The following is a 25003-nucleotide window of genomic DNA, read 5'->3' as shown; positions in this document are numbered from 1 at the left end:
AAAAATGTAATTACCACTTAAAAAAAGATGTTAGCTCAGGCCCCCCCTCCCCCCGCCCCCATCTTCAGCCTCACAAATTAAATGCTACCTTGCAATACATCAGCTTTTGGATTTTCAGACCTCCTAATTCTATCTCGCTCCTTTTAGCCAGGCCCTCTCTATTAAGCCCCGCCCCCAGAACGGCACCTCCCTGGCCCCGCCCCCTTGGCTTCCAAGCGCCTCGCGTTCGCCCCGCCCACCCTCGGCCCGGGGCGGGAAGCTCTGGATAGAGCCACGGATTGGCTGACTGGGGCGCAGCTTGATGGCGTCGGGCTGGCGAGCTGCGGTCCCGCGGGTGGACCCGGGGCGAAGGCCGCCTGTGTGAGAGGGCCAGTGGCCCAAGCTCGCTGCGGACACGGGTAGGGGGAATCGGGGGTACTAGGCCTCCCTACACTTCGCCATGAGTTTCCTGATCGACTCCAGTATCATGATTACCTCCCAGGTGAGCTACTGCCTCCCGCCCCGGGACCCTCGAGCCTCTTTTGCGAATCTTCTCGGGGCTTCGGTGATGCCGACTTGGCCCGGGGTCTCGCTCTCCTCTTCCGCGGCCTGGGCCCGCCTCATCGGTTCTCAGAGCTCGGGGAGGGTGTGGGATTTGCTGCGTCCGGTTCCCTCGCCCTCGTAGTGGGGAGGCGTCCTGCGGCCGTCCGTGCCCCCACCCAGCCTCCATCTCCCCGCTTCCTCGTCCACTTTTGGAGGGAGTTAGGCGGCTTCGGTGCTCCGAGCCGGTGCCGCGAGAAAGGAGCGGTCCCCAAAGCGCCCCGAAGCTTCTGGACCGCGCTGCTGACCCATGGCTCCGGGAAAAGTGTGGTTCCGGGCGCGGAGTGCGCAGCAAGCCAATCGGAGCCGGCTTCTGGGGACACGTGGGGACCTTGCTGGTTAGTTGTCAAATCCTGAATCCGGGTTTGGAGGAATTTGCCGCGGTCAGCTAAGAAATCTTAAAAGTACTGTGGAATGTTTCCTTTGTGCACCAGCACCTCATCGTTTAATCCTCTTTCTGCTGCACACGCTCTTCGGATCTTTCCCCGACGCTCCTTTCTTACCGATCGGGCACCTTCATTCGTACAATCAGCAGACTTGACCATTGTATAAAGCTCCGAGGGTACAAACACAAATAAAACACTAACTTCTGCTCTATAGAAGCTGTGTCTAGGGGGTCTCTTGCTTTTGCCAGCTTTCATTCGCTAAGCCACTCTGTTTTCTTCGTAGCACTGATATTTATGTTTTGTTTATTAATTTAATTTTTGAGGTCCTGTCTTGTTCAAAGCTGAATTCCCTTTCCCTCTAAGTGCAAGCACTAAACACAATTATTTGCCGGCCAGCTGTTAATATTTGTAGAAGCTCAGATTATCTTAATTATCGATTCCCCCCCACCCCCGTCATCTCCCAGCGTTTAGAGTATATTTTCTTTTTTTTTTTTTTCAAGTGGCAAACGACAGAAACAGTTCTTTTTGAGGGTTTAAGGGAAACAATCTTTGATCCAGTTTTCCTATTGCTTCATCCTAATGCTTCTGTCTTTAGAATGGAGTATCGTCCTTGTCTCTTGAAAAACTTTAATTACAACATTTCGGAAATTATGAAATGAGGAATGCCCTAATAAGATAACTTTTTATTTAAAAAAAATTTGGGGGGGGCGCCTGGGCGGCGCAGTCGGTTAAGCGTCCGACTTCAGCCAGGTCACGATCTCGCGGTCCGTGGGTTCGAGCCCCGCGTCAGGCTCTGGGCTGATGCCTCAGAGCCTGGAGCCTGTTTCCGATTCTGTGTCTCCCTCTCTTTCTGCCCCTCCCCCGTTCATGCTCTGTCTCTCTCTGTCCCAAAAATAAATAAACGTTGAAAAAAATTAAAAAAAATTTTTTTTAACGTTTATTCATTTTTTTTTGATAGCGACAGAACGCGAGTGGGGGTGGGGCAGAGAGAGAGGGAGACACAGAATCTGAAGCAGTCTCCAGGCTCTGAACTGACAGCACAGAGCCCTACACGGGGCTCGAACTCACGGACCATGAGATCATGACCTGAGCTGAAGTTGGATCCTCAACCGACTGAGCCACCCAGGCGCCCCACTATAACTTTTTACTTTAAAATTCACTATCCTTTATATGGTTTTCATAATTGGTTTATTGGTTGCATAATATTCAAATACATTGATGCACAAAAATCTGGACCCATAATTCTCTTTTCTAACTTTTCTTAGGCTTTTCTGATTGTCCCTTTGTGACAATTCAGGTTTATTTTTAGCTCTACTACCAACTCAAGAAAAATGACAATATTTCAGTAGCATCTTTTTTCTTTACTCAATTTTTTTTTTTACTCAATTTTTAAAAAATGTGAGTGAAGAAATTGGCATTGCATTGTAGCCTTTAAGATTCTTAACACGGATATAATTGATAAATTGAAGCAAGAAAGTGGCTTTCTGGTATTTTACATCATATACTTTAACTTTCACACATGCATTCATATGCAATATTAAATATTTAATGCTCTTTATAAACGAGGAACTAAGACCAAAGAATCATTTGTGTAGACTGTTGTCTGTCCATTTTTTATGTGGCTACTTCATTATTTTGTTATCAGTAAAAATGTCACTTTAGAGAGGCTTTTCCTGACTCCCTACCCCGTCACAATAGCACCCATTCCAGCCACCTTCTGTCTCATTTTCCTGTTTATTTTCTTCTTAGCCTCTATCACTATTATTTGTGTGTTTGTTAGATATAAACTTCTTGAGGTTCTGGATTTTCTCTTTCTTGTTCTATGCTGTATTCCCCAGCATCTAAATCAGCTGCTGACGCATAGAGGCCTAGTAAGTATTAGTTACCTTAGAAATACCTCTTCCTCATTTTTTCCTGTTTTGTATGACCTGAAAGATTTATTTAAAATGAAGTTTCGGGGAGCCTGACTAGCTCAATCGATAGAGCATGCAACTCTTGATCTCAGGGTCGTGAGTTCGAGTCCCATGTTGGGTGTGGAGCCTACTTAAAATAAATAAATGATAACATGAAGTCTGAAATAGTTCTTTTTCTTGACTTTAACCAGATGTTTGTTCCATTCCCCTCATCATTTCTGAATCTGTATCAGTCCTCAAAGCCCCTTTTCCAGCCTCATCTCTTAAACTCTTGGCAGATAACCTTGCCTCCCACTGTATCAATAAAAGTGAGGAAAAAAGATCTGATCTCCTTCTACACCGTAGGTCTTAATCTAAGCAGTTAATGTATGTCTACAACCATTTCCAGCTGCTTTCCTCCCTGGTCAGAAAAAAAGGTGCCCGCTGCTCCTTTTTAAGGACATCCTCTCTACCTGTGCCTTTGATGTTAGAGCAGCTTTATTGTGGTTAAAAGCACAAGCTTTGGAATCAGTCACAGACTTCAGGTTCAATCCTGATTTTGACAATTACTGTAAATGAATTAACTTCTGTAAACCTCAGCTTTCTCTGAAATGAGGATAATGACACGTACCGTAGGTTTTTATGATTTCATGAGATTACAATGCTAAGTATTTAGAGTTCCTGGAATATAGTACATGGTCAATAAAGGATAGTTGCCGCTAATCATAATAAATCATTAATACCTTCAATTCAGTTTCCCTGTATGCATCTTTGCCACAAGTATTTTCACCACATAATTGATTGACCATAAGGCAATTTTGCTGTAAAAGATAAACTTACAAAAATAAAACGGGACATTCATTTAAAAGGACATCATAAAAAAAAAATAATAAAAAAATAAAAGGACACCATAAAACATGAAAAATGGATAACAAAATTAGATAGACCTTATTGTGAGATATAAAATATTTGAATGCATCCAAAATGTGTAACATAGCACACTTGGCAATACTAGGCAAATAAATGATTTCATTTTGTGGATTGTACCCTAAGCACTATCTTCAGTATTTCATTCATAGCATTATACGTGTTTTTTGGTTTTTGGTTTTTTTTTGCTTGTTGATTTGTCTCCTCATTTGGTATTACATATTTTTGTTTTTCCTCTAAAATTTCTTCTTTCATTAAGAGATGTGTCAGTTTCCAAATACCGGGATGTACATTTATAACTGATCTTTTCATTGAACCCTGAATGCCTTCCTCACTGTTGTTTGTTCTTGGTGCACGGCCACATGTCCACTGATGGATGGATCAAGGTTCTACAGTCAGTGTGGGTACAAAACTGTGTCACTGTATAGACCATTCTGAGGGCTATATATATAAATTATATATATTTATATATAATATAAAAATGGAGGTATTGCATCGATGGAGAAATGAGCCAAACTGATAACTTGCTGTTATCCTTTAAAGCAAAACTGCCTTATGGCGTATTAGTTACACAGCAGAATGTTTGCAGCAAAACTGCTTGTGGCCAAGATGCTTACCATGGAAATACCAGATGCAACAACTCCTCCTCTAGTGTCCCATCAGTTCCTTCTCGCGTGTTTATCCCCTTACTCTACTCCTCTCTTCCCCTTGACCTATAAACTTTCTCTTTCCCCACATTTGTCCTTAGGCTACTATCTAATGTTTTCTCTTTTCCAGCCTTTTTTGAGCAGTCAGAATTTTTTTTGTGTTGTTTTTTTAATTGAAGTATAGTTGATACATAATGTTACTTTGGTTTCAGGTGTACAAAAGAGAGCATGGTGATTGCACCAGTCTGGGAGTTCTGTGCTACCCTCTGTCACCATGCATTGCCATCACAATACCATTGGCTATAGTCCCTCGGCCGTATCTGCATCCCTGTGACAGTCGTTCCATAACCGGAAGCCTGTATTTCCCATTCCCCATCACCCATCCAGTGCATCCCCCCACTCCCTCCTATCTGGCAGGCTTTAGTTTGTCCTATGAATTTATGGGTCTGTTTCTGCTTTTTGTTTGTCTTGTTTTTTCGGATTCCACATATAAGTGAAATCATATGGTATTTGTCTTTCTCTGACTTAATTTCACTTAGCCTCATACCCTCTAGGTCTATATGTATTGTTGCAAATGGCAAGATCTCGTCCTTTTTATGGCTGCATAACATTCCACAGTGTGTGTGTGTGTGTGTGTGTGTGTGTGTGCGCGCGCACCACATCTTCCTTATCCATTCATCTATCTGTGGATCCTGATGTTTGTAAATAATGCTGCGATAAACATGGGAGTGCATATATCTTTTTGAATTAGTGTTTTTGTTTTCTTTGGGTAAATACCCAATAGTAGAATTAATGGATCCTATGGAATTTCTGTTTTTAATTTTTTAAGGAACCTCCATACCATTTTACACAATTTACTTTCCCACCAACAGTGCACAAGAAGGGTTCCTTTTCCTCCACGTCCTTGCCATCACTTGTTATTTCTTGTCTTTTTTTTTTTTTTAATTTTTTTTTCAACGTTTATTTATTTTTGGGACAGAGAGAGACAGAGCATGAACGGGGGAGAGGCAGAGAGAGAGGGAGACACAGAATCGGAAACAGGCTCCAGGCTCTGAGCCATCAGCCCAGAGCCTGAAGCGGGGCTCGAACTCACGGACCGCGAGATCGTGACCTGGCTGAAGTCGGACGCTTAACCGACTGCGCCACCCAGGCGCCTCTCTTGTCTTTTTAACAGTAGCCATTCTTACAAGTATAAGGTGATATCTTGTTGTGGTTTTAATTTGCATTTCCCTTAAAAAATTGCATTTCCTTGATGATTAGTGAGGTTGAGCATTTTTTCATGTGTCTGTTGGCACATGTCTGTATGTTTTCTTTGGGAAAATGTCCATTCAGGTCTTCTGCCCATTTTTAATTGGATTATTTGCCTTTCGGATGTTGTATAAATTACTTACATATTTTGGATATCAACCCCTTATCAGGTTTATCATTTGCAAATATCTGCTCCCATTCAGTAGGTTGTCTTTTTGTTTTGTTCGCGGTTTCCTTTGCTGTCCAAAATCTTTTTTTGATGTGGTCCCAATAGTTTATTTTGATTTTTGTTTCCTTTGCCTGAGGAGACCTATCTAGATAAATGTTGCTAAGGCCAATGTCAAAGATTACTGCCTGTGTTTTCTTCTAGGAGTTTAATAATCTCAGTCTCGGGGCTCCTGGGTGGCTCAGTCGGTTGAGTGTCCGACTTCAGCTCAGGTCATGATCTCACAGTCCGTGAGTTCGAGCCTCGCGTCAGGCTCTGTGCTGACAGCTCAGAGCCTGGAGCCTGCTTCGGATTCTGTGTCTCCCTCTCTCTCTGACCCTCCCCTGCTCGTGCTCTGTCTCTCTGTCTCTCAAAAATAAAGATTAAAAAAAAAATTAAAAAAAATAATCTCAGTCTCAAATTTAGGTCTTTAATCCATTTTGAGTTTATTTTTGTGTAGGGTATATGAAAGTGGTCCAGTTTCATTCTTTTGCATATGGCTGTCCAGTTTTCCCAGCACCGTTTATTGAAGAGTCTGGCTTTTCCCCACTGTATATTCTTGCCTCCTATGTCGTAGATTAATTGACCATATAAGCTAGGGTTTATTTCAGGGCTCTGTATTCTGTTCCATTGATCTATATGTCTGTTTTCGTACCGGTACCCATACGGTGTTGATTACTACAGCTTTGTAGTCTATCTTGAAATGTGGAATTGTGATACCTCTAGCTTTGTTCTTCTTTCTCAAGATTGTTTTGGCTGTTCAAGGTCTTTTGTGATTCCAAACAAATTTTAGTATTATTCTGGTTTTGTGAAAAATGCTGTTGGTATTTCTCATTCTTGGCTCTCGCTAGGTTAATTTGTGTTCATTGTTTCCCTTGCCTTACCTTTTTCACCCCCAGCCCACCCGCAGTCTGGTTCCTCCCCCCATTTCACTATTCAAACTGTTTTCCTTAAGGTCAGCATTGACGTTCAAGTTAACCAAATCCTTTGAACAATATTCAGTCCTGGTTTTATTGTCCCTCTGCTTCATTTAACACTCCTTCAAACTCTGTTCCCTTGGTTTCAGGATACTCCACTCTCCTGGTGTCTAGTCTCTGTCCACTCTTTCTCTGTCTCCCTCCTGCTCTCTTCTCCCCCATTCCTACCCTCCACTGTTTCTTCTTGCCATGTTGCTCTTCTCACTCTATACATACTATTCCTGGGTGATCTCACATACTTAGATGGTTTTAACTCAGGTGTATCTGAGCTCTGCCTTCATAATCTCTTCTGTGTTGACCTGGATGGCCCTCAGGCACTTAGCAAGTGAACTCCTCTCTTAATATCCCAGCCTAGTTCCCAGACCTTTTATTTATCCAATATTCTTTATATAAGTTGGGTGGCCTCAATCTTCATTGTGTATTCCAGACAAGTCAAGCTTTATTCCTCCCTGCAGATTTAACCTTCTAAGTACTCAAATCGATTGCCTCCTCTCCAGCAACCAGTGTCTTCATTCAGGCCTTTATCATCTGTCATCTGGACTGCTGCAGCAACCTTCTGTAAACTTTCTCTTTCTACAGTGTTGTTTCCTTCAAATCCACGTGGCCACCAAAGTGCTCCATATAAAACAAACCGGGCCATGTCTTTGCCCTATTAAAATAGGACTCATCACCTGTAGACTACAAGCTCCTTCGGGTGGCCTTTAGGACTCTTACTCATTGGTCTCCTGCTCCTCCTAAGTCTCATTTTTAACGGCTTCCTTCTCTGAGTTTTATCTTCCAGCAGCACCCAATCATGTGTTGTATATACCCATGTATATTCCCAGGATACTCCCATGTATATACCATGCTATTTTCTCACTTCTGTGCCTGTCCTCCTATTCTTTCCTACGTGGAAGGAAAGCCCAGTCTTCCTGCCTCCATCCCCTGTCTTTTACCTGCGTATTGCTTTTTTTCATCCTTTAAGAGAGTAGTCGTTTAATAGTTTAGGGGTGGTAGAAACCTTGGACTATGTGACAAATACCTTAGAACCTCTGCCTAGAAAAATACATATAATCCCCAAATTTGCACATGATACAGGTTTTAACCCTGAATTAAAACCTTCTTCAACTAAGATATTCTCCAGAAAATCCACCCTAACTCCCTCTTCCATATTCTTTTACATATGTGTATATTTCTTTCCTCACACGTCCCATGTGACATTATAATTACTTACTTAGTGTCTTCACCACTTATACTTCAAGCTCCTTGTAGGTGGTGACTGTCTGACTCATCTTTGTATCCCCAGCACTTAGCGCAGCACATTGAAGTTGTCACCAAAAAATTGAGGCTTAGTGTTCAAGAACAAACCACCTTTCGCTATGGACCATCTATCCGTTCAGCAGACTTTAATGGAGAGTCTGCCATGTGCCAGGCATTGTACAGGGTGCTGGAAATACAGATTGACATTCAAACATCGTTGTCCTCACAGAGCTTACAGTCTAATGTCTAAGAAAGTGTGATTAAATTAGACATTACAAAACTGTGTGGCAAGTCCTTTGGAAATACAGGGTAGAATAGGATTATATAAAAAGAGCAACTTACCTTTAAGAGGTCAGAGCCAGCCTTCCAGAGGTTCTAAGAATTAAGACCTGTAAGGACTAGAGAGAAGTTCCTGTCAGAGGACAATGTCCATAGAAATCTTGATATGAAAGAAGAATATTGTGTCTAAAGAACCATAGGCAGTTTCATGTGGCTGAAAATGTGAGTTTGGTGGGTAGGAGGGACACAACAAGAGGCTGGAGGAGTCTTCTAAACCATGCTCAAGAGTTCACACTTCCTTCTGAAGTTGGTGGGGAGGCATAAAAGAATTTTATTCTTAAAGTTCTTAACCCATATAAGAGGAGTTATGGGGCACCTGTTGGCTAAGCCAGTAGAGCATCTGACTCTTGGTATCTGGGTCGTGAGTTCAAGCCCCATGTAGGATGTAAAGATCACTTTAAGAAAAATAAACTGTTTAAAAAAAAAAAAAGGAGTTGTATCAGTGTGTGTATGTAGCAAAGGTTCTGTTCACCAGTGAAAAACAGACCAGCTTTTGGAGCACTGAACAGGGCTGTCTTGTGGCTACGATCTCTGATGCCAGCTCGAACCAAAACTGAAACCATTGAAGTGGGATCCTTCAATCTCTTGGCTTTATACTGAGATGAAAACCACTTTATGTGGATTAGGAAGGATTGTGGAGAGGCTAAGAAAGCTACACGAAAGAAAAGACATTAAAAAATCAGTTTTTCTACCTTTTTTTTTTTTTTAATTTTAACTCCTTTCCCATAAAGTTTTGGTTTTTCGAGATACTTGCAAACAGGGATCTAATATAAGAAGCAAGTATCACTGGTTTCTGTTTTTGTTTGCTAGCATCTCTGGCTAAAATGATAATCATAGGATTACAGGAAAAAATATTTTATTTTTGCCTAACTTAAACAATGTTCTAAAACATGGATAACTTCAAAAATTGAAGAGCATTTTAACATCCTCTCCCAATGTTATGGACTTGACATAAGTGGATCTTGTCTTTAATCTCTGAGATAAGTTAATTGTTTAGCAGACCTTTTATCATAAAATAGTCTGTATTAGGCATTTCTCAAAAGATGACATATATTGACAATTCGATTTTCTTTCTCCTCCAGATACTTTTCTTTGGATTTGGATGGCTTTTCTTCATGCGCCAACTGTTTAAGGACTATGAAGTAAGAAGATATCATTTTGGTTATACTACTCTATGTATTTAGATTGTTTTAAAGTGGGCGAGTAAAATTCCTCCGTTCAAGAAAGGTCATGTTCACTTCCAAGATAGGGAGTTTTGGCCAAATGAGTACTATATAATTTTTAAATTGGAGAATATGATTTAAGTTTAGTTGATTTTTTTTTTTTTTAAAGCAAGTCATATGTAGCCTAGGAGCAAGAACTATCATGTCTTAGTAATATCAGTATACAGAACAATAGCAGATATTTTTTGGAAGAGAATTTAACTTACGTCTCATAAATGTTCCCATTAGTTTGGGTATCTGACCTTCAGTGTTAATGACCAATCTTACATCCTAAGTTAATACCAAAATGCTAAGGCTGATCTGGTTCTTAAGTCTTGAATTCATAGAAGCACCAGCTTAGACTGGACATTTCCTAATTAATCCTCATTTAGTAGTAAGCTCAATGGCTGTGGACTACTTTTAGATCATTTCTAGGATGTTCACCGTTAAACCTTCCCCAGGGAGTTTGGGGTTGTTGTCTGAAAGAGCCCAGGATTCTAGAGATTCTGCTTTGCTCAAGAAGGCCTCCCAGGGGAGGTTCCAAAACTGGTCCAAGGCCTGCAGAGTGTTGAAGAAACCCTTTTAGTATGAACCTACACATATGTGTACATCTGTCCATTTTTTTGATCAGTGTGCATCATGAATTCCAAGTGCTACTCCTGACCCTGTCACTTCATCTTGTGCTTTAAATTCTCCATCCACAAGATGATGATAAAAGTGCGTCATGATTTAGAAATACTACCTACTTCCATCTGTTTCTTTAGCTCCAAGAAAGTTGCTATTGCCCTGTTTCCAGTGATTTAAGAATTTCTTCTTTGTCAGACTTGTGACCAGAAGATTATCAATTCAATATTTCACACAAGGACATGACTTGTATTCTGTATTTGACTTTTAATAGGTACGTCAATATGTGGTACAGGTGATCTTCTCTGTGACTTTCGCATTTTCGTGCACCATGTTTGAGCTCATCATCTTTGAAATCTTAAAAGTATTGAATAGCAGGTGAGTACTAATTAGCTCTTCTCATGAAGAGACCTATAAGATTTCTTTATGGTAGAAGACTTACCTGAATCCCATAGCTGAAAAAATTCTACCATGCAGTTAGTTTAGTCTCAGTAACTATAAGAATCCTAGCAAATTTGGGTCCCAGCCACCTGGTAGCTGGTTTGACACAGACCGTGAGAAATAGGGAAAAAGAAATCTGACCATTAGCTCTGAGCTCATTGAGAATGAGGCTATGAGAGAGAGCCTAGGTCCCAGGCTACACTCCTAGAGCTTTTATTGTCCTGAGGCTGCTCTTTGAATCCTGCTATTGGCCTTTCACATTGCTGTGCTAATGAAAAAAAATCTCTACCTGAAAAGATCAGAATTCCTCAGTTAGTCCTGTATGGGCTTCTCTGAAGTCTGAACTCCAGCTCTCACTACCTTTGTTGATTTCACAGGCCTGGTCAAGTCTGATTGAATTTAAAGTCTTCTTTAAAGCGTTTTTAAAAAGCAACTCCTATTCCTCTCCAAATAACAGACATGTTGTTTGTTATAGTCCAAAGTATTTCTTGTTAAACAGGAAGTTTGGGGTTTTTTAGGCCATTGTGTGTAGAGTACATCAGCTATTCTGTGATGACCTGTGTGTTTTTATCACTGCATGGAAAAATCTTTCAAGAATAAGGTGGCATTTGACTCTGTAGTCAGGAATCGGTGCTGAGCTAAGCTGTATAACTTGTTTCAGACTCCTGACACTTGAGACTTAGACTGTATTCGCAGATTCCGTTGAGAATCAGAGTTGATAATTAATGTCTCTTGATAGGTAAATTAAAAGCTTATCGTATGATAAAACAAGAGTATGTTCTGCCTCTTCTATTAAACTAGTTCTTCAAACCTTTTTTGGATGAGCAAGATATAGATCCTGTGACTATCAAGAATAGACCAGTGTTCTTTAACTTCAAAATTACTAAATGTTATTATCACAAGCTGGAACTTTCACTGCTCTCTAACTAGAGGCTGGTAAGTTGTTCTATAATGGACCAGATAATATTTTAGGCTCCACAGCTTATGTGGTTTCCATTACAACTCCTCAGCGCTGCTGCTGTGGAATGAGAGCACCCATAGGCGATGAATAAACAAATTCATGGCTGTGTTCCAATAAAATCTTACTTATAAAAACAGGTGTCTGGAAGGCCATAGTTTGCTGACTACTGATCTAAGTGCCAAAAGAAAAGACTGGCTCAGATATTTTCTAAAACCAAAATTGTTTTTGGTAGATGATGTCCCCACTTTTAACTCATTTATAATTAATCCATACAGGAAGACCTTTAAACTCAGTTACTTTGATAGTTTCTTAAATAGTTTATCTTAAAGAATATAGGAAGTTGCATTGCTAAAATCTGGTTGTTCTTAGGGTGCTTTTGGGGGGGGTTGGGTTTGTGTAAACTAAGACATGTTCAGTTACCCCTATTTCTTTCATGCTAACATTTGGCCCTACTATGTCACAGAAATATGGGCCTTGATTATATATTATATTGGTGTGTTGACTGCGTTCAGAAGTTTTCAAAGGAAAATCTTGGCCCTAACCAAGAGTATTTTTTGACTCCCCTCTAAGCAGAAGTGGTATTGTCTCCTATTCAAATATATAATCTTGTTAGGATCCTCAATTTTTCCAAGAGAATGTCATTTTACTCTTGGCTCATATAACAGTTAAAACATGTGGTTCACTTTTAATTGGCAATATGTGTCACCCTTGTCATTTCAAACTGTCTCCCGATGCTTTTAGAAGTTGAGCTGAAATACTAAGTACAATTGCCCAGAGAATGTGCAGCGTCTTTGTTTCTCTAGATGCAGTAACAGTGGGTTAATCCAGAGCAGTAAAAAGCTGTCTGTATATATAGACTAAATGATACTGGCATTTTGTAGTGTAGCTTTTAATGAATAGCTCTTTATTTTATGATACCCACCCCCTGTACTAAGGAGAAACGGTAAGGAACAGCCCAGTGAAACTCATTTTGACCTTTCTCTTGAAAGGGTGTTGTTGAAGACATTGTTAATTGCCCTCACATTTTCTTCTTTAGGAAATCTTTGGAGAAATTTCATTACAGTCTTGGTAATAATTTCAGTAATAGTTATGCTTCCTTGAAGCAATTGTTTTTTCCCGTAGCACTGTCACTTGTTTAACTGATCAAATTTTCTATTTGATGTCGACCATTAGAAAGCTTAAAGCTAAATTTATGATCCACTCATATAAGTTTCCAGAATCCTATGGTTTGCATTTTCAAAACTGTCATCAGGCCTAGCCTGCTTTTTTACCTATCTTTTCCCATGTTTTTCCTTTCTTTTCCTACTTACAGTTTATTTCATCATTCTGTATTTTATATATCCTCATAAACCACTTAACCACTAAACTTTTTGAAACAAGGCCCAAGTGTAAGTTCAAAAATCAATAAATACAAAAGACACTATCAAGAAAGTAAACAGACAACCCAAGAATGAGGAAAAAATTTTTATAAATCACTTGAAGGAGACTTCAATCTAGTATATATAAAGAACTGTTAATAGTTTAATAATAAAAAGACACATTGTTAAAGAACAAAGGATCTGAATAGGCATTTCTCCAAATAAGATACGGATGCCCAATAAGCACGTGAAAAGACACTCAACGTCATTAGCCATTTGAGAGGAAATGCCAATCAAAACCACAATGAGCTACCACTTAACACCCATCAGGGTGGCTATAATCAAAAAGACAGTAACAAGTGTGGGTGAAGCTTGGAGAATTTGTGGAGAACCCTAGCATTCTTCCTGGGGAGAATGTAAAATGGTGCAGCCACTCTGGAAAATAGTGGCAGTCCTCAAAAAATTAAATAGTAATCATATGACCCAGCAATTCCACTCCTCAGTATAAATATAAAAAGAAATGAAACATGTCCACACAAAAGTTTGTACACAAATGATCATAGCATCACTGTTTATAATAATGGGGCGCCTGGGAGGCTCAATCGGTTAAGCGACTGACTTTGGCTCAGGTCATGATCTCACCGTTTGTGGGTTTGAGCCCCGTGTCAGGCTCTGTGCTCACAGAGCTGTGCTGTGAGCACAGAGCCTAGAGCCTGCTTTGGATTCTGTGTCTCTCTCTCTCTCTCTGCCCCTCCCCCGCTTGTTCTCTGTCTCTCAGTGTCTCTCAGAAATAAATAAATGTTAAAAATTTTAGAAAAAAATAGCTTACAAGTAAAACAATCCAAATGCCCCTCCACTAATGAATGAAAAAACAAAATGTGGCATATCCATACAGTTGAATGAATGTTATTTAGCCATAAACAGAAATGAAGTATTGATAGATGGCATAGCATGCAAAGTGAAAGAAACCAGATACAAGACCATATACTGTATGATTCCATTTATATGAAATTTCCAGAATAGGTAAATCTGTTTAAATCTACTTAAAGTAGATTGGTGGTTTCCTAAGGCTGGGGCAGTTGAGAGGAAAGGAGAGGTAATGGGAACAGAGTTTCATTATGGAGTGATGAAATGTTCTAAAGTGTGTTGCGATGGCTGCCAACTCTGTGAGTATCCTAAAACCATTGGATTATTAATGGGTGAGTTATATCTTAAAGGGGTGAATTATATCTCAATAAATTTTTCATTTAAAAAATGTCCACAGTAGAGGATTGGGCAAAATGGGTGAAGGGGAGTGGGAGATACAGGCTTCTGATTATGGAATGTGTAAGTCATGGGAATAAAAGGCATAACATTAGAAAAGTCCTAAAAATATTTTAGTCAGTTAATAAAATACAGTTTATAAGCATTAAAGTAGTCATGAAAATCAAATGTTTATTTATATTGAAGATACGTAAGAAATGTTTATGTCTTTATAGCACATATTGCCATTAATATTTATTTTCTCTTAATTCTTATGAGCCTCCCAGTGGTAAGAGAAACAATAGCCATTCTACCAGTGATAGTGTATGTTAATAGGTTATTATACACTGCCTATGAATATAACTAGAGCATTAACATTTCATTTGAATAGGTAAAATTCTTAGGAAGTTAGGATGGTCATATATACCTTTCAGAACTTTATAATCTATTCTTTAACCTCTATAAACAAGCAGACCGTAACAGCCTACTGGACTAATTGGATGGGATATATCTGGTATTGAGTTCAAAGAGCAAGAGATCTTTCGGAAGACTAAAGAGAGTGGAAGTTGCTGCCTCCTTCCCCTCTTAGCCATATTCTTTGATACTCATTTCAGTTCCCGTTATTTTCACTGGAAAATGAACCTGTGCGTAATCCTTCTGATCCTGGTGTTCATGGTGCCTTTTTACATTGGCTATTTTATTGTGAGCAACATCCGACTATGTGAGTATTTGTAAACGTGAGTATTTTACCTGCTCATGTCAGCACGTTGATTGAGACAAGGATTCGTGGGGACTGAGGCTGTGGAGAGTTTCATTTCTGTATTACTCTCAGTAACTACTGTTGTTTGGGGGTGCCCCACACCAGCATCTTTAAAAAGTAGGCATAAAATCAATGTTGAATGAATAATTAAGCCACCTGTGTGGCCACAACTATCTTTCTGTTTCTACTGTTCTGTCTCCCTTAACCCACATCTTAATTCAGCCAAATTCCTCTTGCGACGATAAATACGCTTTCTCTAAAAATGGTATTATTCCATCATTCCTTTGCCAAGTGGACAAGCCAGTCAAATCGTAGTTAGCATGATTCCATATCTGGAAGTAGAGCAAGCTCTCTAATGTGGATCCATTTAACCTTAGTCTTTCTCGTCCTTCTTAGTGCATAGGCAGCGACTGCTCTTCTCCTGTCTCCTGTGGTTGACCTTCATGTACTTCTTCTGGAAACTAGGAGACCCATTTCCCATTCTCAGCCCGAAACATGGTGAGTGAATATGTGACAGGGAGAGGGAAATAATTGTTTACCATTTTCTCATTTTGAAAAACAATAACTTTTTTAAAAGTTCTGGGGCGCCTGGGTGGCTCAGTCAGTTAAGCGTCCAACTTTGGCTCAGGTCATGATCTCACGGTCCGTGAGTTCGAGCCCCGCGTCAGGCTCTGTGCTGACAGCTCAGAGCCTGGAGCCTGCTTCAGATTCTGTGTCTCCCTCTCTCTCTGCCCCTCCCCCGTTTATGCTCTGTCTCTCTCTGTCTCAAAAATAAATAAACATTAAAAAAATTTAAAAAAAAAAAAGTTCTGATTATGGGAAATATAGCAAGTTATTTCTCTAAAAATGATCTGCTTTTGAACTGAACTTCCCTTCGTCCTAGGAAGTCTCAGTGCTGGCTTTGGAAAGAAACTACCTCTATGATTTTAGAGTAGGAGTTTTTGACCTTAGGTTGGTGAATGAACTTCAAGAGAGTAAGGGGTAGGAAAATTTGTCTTTAACTTAAAACTCCATGGGGCGACTGGGTGGCTCAGTCGGTTAAGCGTCCAACTTCGGCTCAGATCATGATTTTGTGGTTTGTGAGTTTGAGCCCCGCGTCGGGCTCTGTGCTGACAGCTCAGAGCCTGGAGCCTGCTTCGGATTCTGTGTCTCACTCTCTCTCTGCCCCTCCCCTGCTCATGCTCTGTCTCTCTCGATCTCAAAAATAAATAAAACATTAAAAAAAATTTTTTTGAAAACTCCTGATATCGTATGCAGAAGTACGGGGAAACATTTATGTGTGTGTTTGGAGGTGAAGTACCCATAATAAAGACATCATTGTCTTTAGGGAATATATGCATTTTGGGAAAGAGTGGTGACATAAACATTCAAAATAGGTAGGTAAAGAAAAGCTTTCTAGGAATCAGTGTCTCTTCTTACACAAAGAAAGTTCATTTCAAATACAAGAGCAGGGGCATTTGGCTGGCTCAGTGGATAGAGTATGTGACTCTTGATCTTGGGGTCATGAGCTTGAGCCCCAAGTTGGGTGTAGGGCTTACTTAAATAAATAAATAAAAACTTAAAAAAAACCTCTTTAAATATAAGAGCAGATTATATAGCCATAATTTCTGTGCTAAAAACCATGAACAATAGTCTCTCAGCTAAAAGTCCTAGTACTTCAGAAATATATATATATGAATCTATCTAAAATAGATTAGCAAGCCCACCTATAATAAATATACTGGCACTTTGATACCAGAGGTTTTAAAAAAATACACATCTATTCATTTCACTCTCCTATTGTGTCAGGGTTCTTCTAGCAGAAAACAGAATCTAACTAGTTTAAGGCAGAAAGTGATTTATTATGGAGTATTAGGGAGTTTGTACTATTTATAGGAAAGCAGGATGGGCTACCAAAAGCATTCAGATTCTTAGCATGGCATACAAGACCTCCTATGGCCTGACTATTGCTGTCTTTCTCTGTGCCTGTCTCCAGTCCTACCAAATTACTTGAAGTTTTTAGAGCTGTTCTGTCAGCCTCAACATTCCTTGTGGAAAATGCCTTTTCTTTCAGTATTGAATTCCTGTCAGTTCATTCCTCTTAAGATTTTTCTGGCCATCATTACAAGGTATTAATTGCTCCCACCTCAATATACTTGTATCACCTATAAAGATTATAATTACTTGTTACCTCTTCTGACTTCCTCTTTAACTTGTGAGTTCCCTGAGGAGCCTGAGGTCAAAAACTCCATCTTACTGGTCTTTGCATCCCTGGTGTCTAGCATGAAACCTAGCACATAAAGTGTTTAATGCGTGTTTATTGCATTACTGAATGAGAAAAGCAATTTCTGTCTCTCCAAGGTAGTAGATGAGTTTAAGAAGATGACATTCTGGGTAGGAATTTAGGATTTGCTAATATGATTAACATGTACATGTCCGTGTAGGGAAGGATTTTGGAGTAGAGAAGCCCTGATAATACAGATCTCATATAAATGGTTTCAAATAGACCGAAGAGGGACAAGAATTCTAAAAAGACCCCAATGCTTACAATGATAGCACAGGTCACGTACAGCCCAGAGAGACTCTGATGCCTGTCTCCAGCTTTCTCCTTGTGAGCAGTCAGTTCACATGACCTGTACAGCCAGACCATGCCTGAGGGAATATGAAGACCACCACATCTTTTGGATCTTCATCTGTCCTTATTTCTAAATCCTATAGGGATATCCTAAAGAAGCTACTGGGGGGAAGCGCTAGAGAGAGTTTCACTTTTAGTCTTTCCTTAGTATTTCCTCCAGGAAATAAGCATTTTGGTTTTATGTCTGAATATTCAGGTGTCTAATTCATTTGACTAAGAGAAGTAAATAGGAAGCAAAGTTTAGGCAATGGATGGGAAGCAGCCAGGCTTACCCTGCCATCGTAGAGCTTGTCCAGGACTGCCCCAACAACCGGTATGGTTCATTGTTGTGGAGACCACAGAAGACTGCAAGACCCAGGCCTTGCCTATCATGAAAAGATGTCCGTGAAAATACTCCTTCTTGCAGTGCCTGTACCTAGGAAAGGTGGAAGGCATTCAACAGTGAGAAAGGGTAAGAGAGGCTAAGAAAGTACATGAAGCTAAAAGGAGTCTGTGTGAGCAAATGGCAACAGTTAGATGGCCTTGTGCATGTCACTTCATCCATCAGACTTTCCATCTAGTAGCTAGAAAACAAATAATGACTGACCTTTACTTCATAGAAATGCTAGGATGAAGTCGGTAGTATCTAAACAGTAATTTAGACCAGAAAAAGATATTTAATAAAGGGGCACTACCTTAAAGGGAATAAAAGTAGAGGGGACATTTTTCTAGTTTTTTTACATTTAGTAACCTATATTAATTCCTTGGACTTTTTTATGATACCAGATGATAATTATGTACCCATAGTCAATAAACATCTACTGAACACCTTCCATGTGACAGGCAGTAAGAAAAACAAAGATCAATAAGGCAGGATTCCTTCCTATAAAGGGGATGTAGGGGCACCTGGGTGGCTCAGTTAGTTAAGCCTCTGACTGCGGCTCAGATCATGATCTTACAGTTCATGGGATCGAGGCCCGCATCGGGCTCTGCTGACAGCTCAGAGCCTGGAGCCTGCTTCGGATTCTGTGTCTCCCTCTCTTTCTGCCCCTCCTTCTGCCCCTCCTCAGCTCACACCATCTCTGTCTCTGTCTCTCTCTCTTTCTCTCGGTCTCTCAAAAATCAATAAACATTAAAAAAATAGAGGATGTAAAGAGTTATGTGGGAAGTAGAATCAACAGAATTTGGATGAGGATTTAGTCATTCCTTTAACATTGCACAGATAGTTTCTGAGCACCTAGTTTATTGTTAGTGCTGGAGATTCAACCATGAACAAACTAACTAGGTTTCTGCCCTCCAGCAACTTACCTTCTGGCAGGAAGGACTAAACAACAAATATATAAACGAGTGATTGCTGATCGTGATCATTATCAAAGAGCAAACAGGTTGCTATGGTAGACAACAATGCAAATAAAGATGTCAAATTACATGTAAGTGGTTAGAGTCAGCTTTTCTGAGGAATTATTTAAACTGAGATTTAAAGGACAAGACAAAGGTAGACCCAGCAAGAAGGTGCCAGAGACATCGTGTAACGCCCTGAGGTAAAAAAGCCTGGTGGAGTCATTGGAGAGTAAGAGACAGAATGGAAACTAGTGGTGTAGATTTTTCTGTCATGGTGACTAGATACTTGATGATGTCATTTTCTAGGATAAGTAATGCAGAAAGGGGAAGATAAGTTGAACTTGAGGTATGTTGAATTTGAAGTGCCTGTGCACATCCAAAGTGATGTTCAGTAGGCAGTTGGATACACGAGGTCAGCAATTTAGGACAAAGAATGGATTTAGGAGTCCTCAGGGAGATAACTCCAGGAATCTAAAAAACTCAGGCACCATCAGCTAAATGTCGTTAGATGAATCTGGGGAAAAGCGCAGTACCACCCATGGAAAAATGTATAGACTGAAATGAAAGATTATTTTGGCCCATTATGAACAGAGAAAGACCAAGAAAATACGAGAGAAGTAAAAGGGATAACTGAGGGAAATGGTATGAAAGCCAAGAAAGGAAAGTAATTTTAAGTAGCAATGATTCAGTGTCATAAAAGATCAAATAAAGGCAGGATTGGAAATGTCATTGGGTTTTGCAACCAGAAGAAAATTCATGACCATATTATAGTAATGGTTAAGAGCATAGGCTGTGGAGCTACACTGCTTGGGTTTGAAGCCTGACTCTGCCTCTTGCTAGCTGTGTGGCCTTGACAAAATTTACCTCCTCAGTGCTTCCATTTCCTTACCTGTAAAATGAGGTTTTCGATACTGTTTGCCTCATAGAGCTGTAATGAGGAGCAAATGAATTAATACAAGTAGAATGCTTCCACGGTGCCTGGCGCATAACAGGTGCTTGATGAATGTTGCCAATTTTTTATTGCCATTACAATTATTAGTGAAAGCAGTTTCCTTTAGGGTAGGAGAATGGAATGAAAGCTGAATTGCAGCCAGTTGAGGAATAAGTGGAAGTGAAGAAGAGGTAATAGGAAGTGTAAACTCCTTTCAAAAAGCGTGGCCATTAAAGGAAAAATAGAGGATTGGTAACTAGAGGTAAACTCAAGGCCTTAACCTTCCTTAGGAAAGAGACTTGAAACTGCAGGGAAAGAACCAGCAAAGAAGGAAAGATTGAAGATGAGAGAGATGACAGGAGATGGAACAGGATTCTGGAGGAGGTAGAAAGGGAATAAGATCAAAGCACATAGAGAAGTCTTAGCTTTGGACACTGTCTTGTTTGAGGGGGACAAGGTGGGAGGATGATTGCAGATGTGAATATAGTAGAGTGAAGGTGGTATAACAAATAACTTCTGTAATGAGGGCATTGGCTAAGGAGAACAAGGATTGAGAAAATGGATTAAAGATTATCTGCTGGGGGGGTGGGGAGAGATGGTTGACCAAGGGCAAGAAAAGGATCCCTCAGTAGTAGTGTAAGCCATGTTAAGACTGGAGACCTAAATCTGTAATGGCACCAACGTCGGGACGCGTTTTAGCATCTCAGGCACGGGCACAGGGAAGACCGAGTGTCAGATTGATCCAGGATTGGGAGTTTTCAGGATCAGCACTTCAGAAGGACAGTGGGGACAGAGTCCTAGTGAGAGAAGTTAAAGCAAGCAAGCTTGGAGGTCAGGCTCAGTGAAGAAGGAAATGGAAGGTAGGGGGAAGCAAAGGACAAGAGACCAGAGGTCACAAAGAGCTCTAAAGTGGTGTAGTAGAAACACAAGAGCAAGAGAACATGATTATTGGAATTTCAGTTCCAAAGCCAACAGAATTCCTGCATGGCAGCTCTGGTGTTAGGCCATAGGGGTAGATAATGCTGAAGTGGATCCCATCCTAGAAACAGGAGTAAAAACAAAGCTAGTTTTGTCGGGTGCTTCCAAACTTCCTGGCTTGTTCTTCAGCATTGCCTTCTCTCATTTATCCAAGATCTCAACAGCATTTATTTTACCTACAGACTTTCAGCATTCTCAAATCATAGGAAACAGTTGATAATTAGAATGCAACTGATCATCAAAAACTCACATATTTGCGTTTGAAGTACTCATTCACGTATAAATTCAGCCCGTTTGTTAGATGCCTTATCTGTTTATTGGCACAAATGAATAAAACATAAGCTCCTGAGACCTAAAGAGCTTATGACCTAAGGAGGAAATGTGTGTGTATATATATGTATATATGTGTATATATATATGTATGCATGTGTGTGTATATATATATACATATATATATATTGACAGTAACTATAGTGCAAAGTGTTACTTTGCAAAGTAAATCTCCAGCAGACTTACTTTGCTGATACATGTATTTTTTTTTACCAAAGCTTTTACTGAAAGTGCATTGCTCTGTTAGTGTTCACACTACCTTGAGTACGCAATCAGTGAGTGTTACTTATAATTATTACTATTACCATCACCCAGTAGGAGATGATTCTAGAAGCATGTGAGATATGACGAAAATCAACAGACTTTTATACATTTATTATGGAAGATATACATATTGATAATTAAAATTGGCTTACATAAGCTGTATGTAACAGTTGATGTTTTTCGTGATGTTTCCTCTCACAGTACATTTGCTCTTTATCAGCTGACATTAAGGTGCTTTGATGTTTTTAGGGATTTTGTCCATAGAACAGCTCATCAGCCGGGTAGGTGTGATCGGTGTGACTCTCATGGCTCTTCTTTCTGGATTTGGTGCTGTCAACTGCCCATACACGTACATGTCCTACTTCCTCAGGTAAAGAGAACTTCGTCTCTTTTCTTTCTTCCTATGACTTCATGCGTACGTACGTGATATCATGCTGCCATCATTAATACTTAAGTATTAGATCTGTGACACGGACTTTTTATTCTTTCCCTCTGCCCTTATGGGCATTATCCTAGGAGTCTTCCTGAATAAGTCTTATCACTTATATTGTTTGTCCTTATTTGTCCTACATTCACTTATTTTTAAAATGGTTGTTTCACTCAGACCCTCTACCTCCTCTTAAAGGCACATTTCTTGTGGACAGCAGTGCAAGCTAATCCCAACTTCAGTCAATCGCTTCCTCCCAAAAGTAGCACTAATTGTGCCTCGGATAAACCTCATTGGCTACAAGACTGCCCTTGCACAAAGCTTTGCCAAGCTGCAGGCGTGCTTACGGATACCTCATAAATGTCACTGGATCAGGGGCGCCTGGGTGGCTTGGTCGGTTGGGCTTCTGACATCAGCTCAGGTCATGATCTCGCCGTTCCCAAGTTCAAGCCCCATGTCAGTCTCTGTGCTGACAGCTCGGAGCCTGGAGCCTGCTTCAGATTCTCTGTTTCCCTCTCTCTCTCTGCCCCTCCCTCGCTCATGAATGTCTGTCTCTCTCAAAAATAAACAAACATTAAAAATATTTTTAAAAAATGTCATTGGATCAGAGGTAAGAAAGACTATATAAGAGAGCCACTTACCTTCCACTACCCTGAGACTGTAAAAAATATTAGCTATAAAACATGGCAACAAAAGGACTTCTGTTTATTATAATCATGTTAATATTCTCTAGAAAGAGGTCCTTCAATTACTGGGTAACAATTGAGGTTTATGTGTTTGTCAGCGGCCTTGTATTTATTATGCCCAAGGATGGGGTCCCAAAACATTGCTAACAGTTTGTGCTTATTATAGAAATGTGACTGATGCAGATATCCTCGCCCTGGAACGGCGACTGCTCCAAACCATGGACATGATCATCAGCAAAAAGAAAAGGTAAGATACCAGCACATTAAAAACCTGTACTCTTGGGGTGCCTCGGTGGCTCAGTCGGTTAAGTGTCCGACTTCAGCTCAGGTCACGATCTCGCGGTCCCTGGGTTCAAGCCCCGCGTTGGGCTCCGGGCTGATGGCTCAGAGCCTGGAGCCTGCTTCCGATTCTGTGTCTCCCTCTCTCTCTGCCCCTCCCCTGTTCATGCTCTGTCTCTCTCTGTCTCAAAAATAAAAGTAAATAAATAAACGTTAAAAAACATGTACTCTTAGAATTTCTCAACAAGAAAATGTGACTGTGAATTGATAACAGAGAGTTTCATCATATTCATTTTTACAATAAGATACCATCAAAGATTTTGAGGTTCCTTGGTGGCTCAGTCAGTTAAGCATCTGACTCTGATTTCGGCTCAGGTCGTGATCTCATGGTTCATGAGCTCAAGCCCTGCATTGGGCTCCACGCACTGACAGTGCAGAGCCTGCTTGGAATTCTCTCTCTCTCCCTCTCTCTCTGCCCCTCCTCAACGCGCTCACTCTCAAAAATAAACTTAAAAAAACAAAAAGACTTAATGTTTAGTCTTGTGTGAATGAAAATTTCAAATTCCATTTATTTCCTGACTTTAATTCTCTTGAGATAAGTTGTTAGAATAACTTCTATAGTTGAAGGTATTCTACATTGATTGGATGCTTTAAAAGTCTGTTGTCCTACATTTTTACAAAATCTGCATGCCTGATTTCAATCTTTTCAACTTCCTTTTCTCCAACTACTTTGAAAAATTCTTCAAGTCTTCTACCTGTTGTCCTTTTAGTCATTTTTAAGAAGTAGACTTACAGTGTGTGTTTTTAAAGTGGCATTTCTAGAAATCTGTATCACGGTGGGTTAAAGCCTAGGCTCTAGACTCAGACTTTCTGAATTTGAATCCTTGCCGTAGAGTTCACAGTGTGGCCTTGAGCGTTACTTCATGTCTTGGTTTCCTCAACTGTAAAATGGAAATAATAAGAATGAGTTGACATGAGAACTCTAGAACAGTGAACCATACATAGCTAAGGAAAACTATTGAACTTATTAATAGTCTCGGAGGACAGTCATTAGGTTTTAGTGCTTTGTCTTCATTTATGCATTCATGTATTTTCATTCTCTCAATATAAGAAGCCCAGTTTCTGCTAGGCACTTTGCTAATTGCTGAACGGTCATAGAGATAGAATGAGGAACAAGATAGTAAGTTATTGTCTTCATTAAGCTACTTAGTCTGTCTTTATTAAAGTCCTGTTACCCAAATAAAAACTGTGACATAGAGGTTTTAAACTGCATGAGTGTTTCTGCATGAGTGTTTCATCCTTCAACATTTTTCTATAGTAAGACCTATCAAGTCAAAGTCAAAGAAGGCTTTAATGGAAGAGATGACAACAGACTTTACAATGATAAAGAGGATGAGATTTACCAGCTAATTATTTGTCTCCATTTCTGTACATCTGTCCGAGGGTATTGAAAGTAGATACACATGGATATACATTTGTTCTCTGGGTTTTTTCCACATTCATTTTATACAGTTTATTTTACATGAATGAATATGAATGTAGATTTAAAAAATATAACAGTAAGAGCAACATTATTCAGTATCGAAAGATAATTATAAAGGAATAATACTATCTTGATTCCCATGATTGTTCTCCTTTTTACTATATTTTATTCATATAGAGATAAATGAATCCCCCACCACCTTCCCCTCTGCCAACCATCATTTCTGCGTATTTGAGTGTTTCTGTTTTGTGTTTATTTTTAGATTCCACATATAAGTGAAATCATATGATATCTTTCTGTCTGCCTTGGCAAAATAACTTCTGTATTCATCCATGTTGTTGCAGATGGCAAGGTATCATTTTTTTTTTTTTTTTTTTTTTGCCGTGTAATAGTCTCTGTGTGTGCATGTGTGCGCACGCGCCCAACATTTAGGTTGCTTCCGTATCTTGGCTATTATAAGTAATGCTGTAGTAAACCTAGGGGTACATGTAGCTTTGAAATTATTGTGTTTTTTTTTTCTTTGGGTAAATACCCAGTAGTTGAATTACTGGATCCCATGGTAGTTCTATAGTTCTGTTTTTAATTTTTTGAGGAACTCCGTACCGTTTTCCACAGTTGTACCAGTTTACATTCCTGCCCACGGTGCACAAGGGTTCCCTTTACC

At 39.9% G+C, this 25003-nt stretch overlaps 1 protein-coding gene and 1 non-coding gene across 2 annotated transcripts in view; one reads left to right on the top strand and one right to left on the bottom strand.

Moving 5' to 3' along the window:
* The first annotated feature begins 263 nt into the window (after window positions 1–263).
* GPR89A (G protein-coupled receptor 89A) overlaps window positions 264–25003 on the top strand; it is a 64075-nt gene continuing 39335 nt past the window's right edge. The window contains exons 1-7 of the mRNA XM_040462501.1: window positions 264–481; window positions 9522–9581; window positions 10540–10643; window positions 14882–14988; window positions 15424–15525; window positions 21714–21834; window positions 22744–22824. Coding sequence (XP_040318435.1) covers window positions 440–481; window positions 9522–9581; window positions 10540–10643; window positions 14882–14988; window positions 15424–15525; window positions 21714–21834; window positions 22744–22824 — 617 coding nt within the window. The 5' untranslated portion in view covers window positions 264–439. The remainder of the gene's footprint in view (window positions 482–9521; window positions 9582–10539; window positions 10644–14881; window positions 14989–15423; window positions 15526–21713; window positions 21835–22743; window positions 22825–25003) is intronic.
* Window positions 22080–22214, bottom strand: LOC121021835 (U4 spliceosomal RNA). Its single transcript, XR_005786698.1, has one exon. It is a non-coding gene; the product is annotated as a U4 spliceosomal RNA (small nuclear RNA).

This window comes from Herpailurus yagouaroundi, unplaced genomic scaffold (genome assembly GCF_014898765.1).
Source record: "Herpailurus yagouaroundi ecotype Mexico unplaced genomic scaffold, PumYag 322, whole genome shotgun sequence".
Lineage (NCBI taxonomy): Eukaryota > Metazoa > Chordata > Mammalia > Carnivora > Felidae > Herpailurus > Herpailurus yagouaroundi.
The sequence above is the reverse complement of the archived record's forward strand: the minus strand, read 5'-3'. Positions and strand labels throughout refer to the sequence as shown.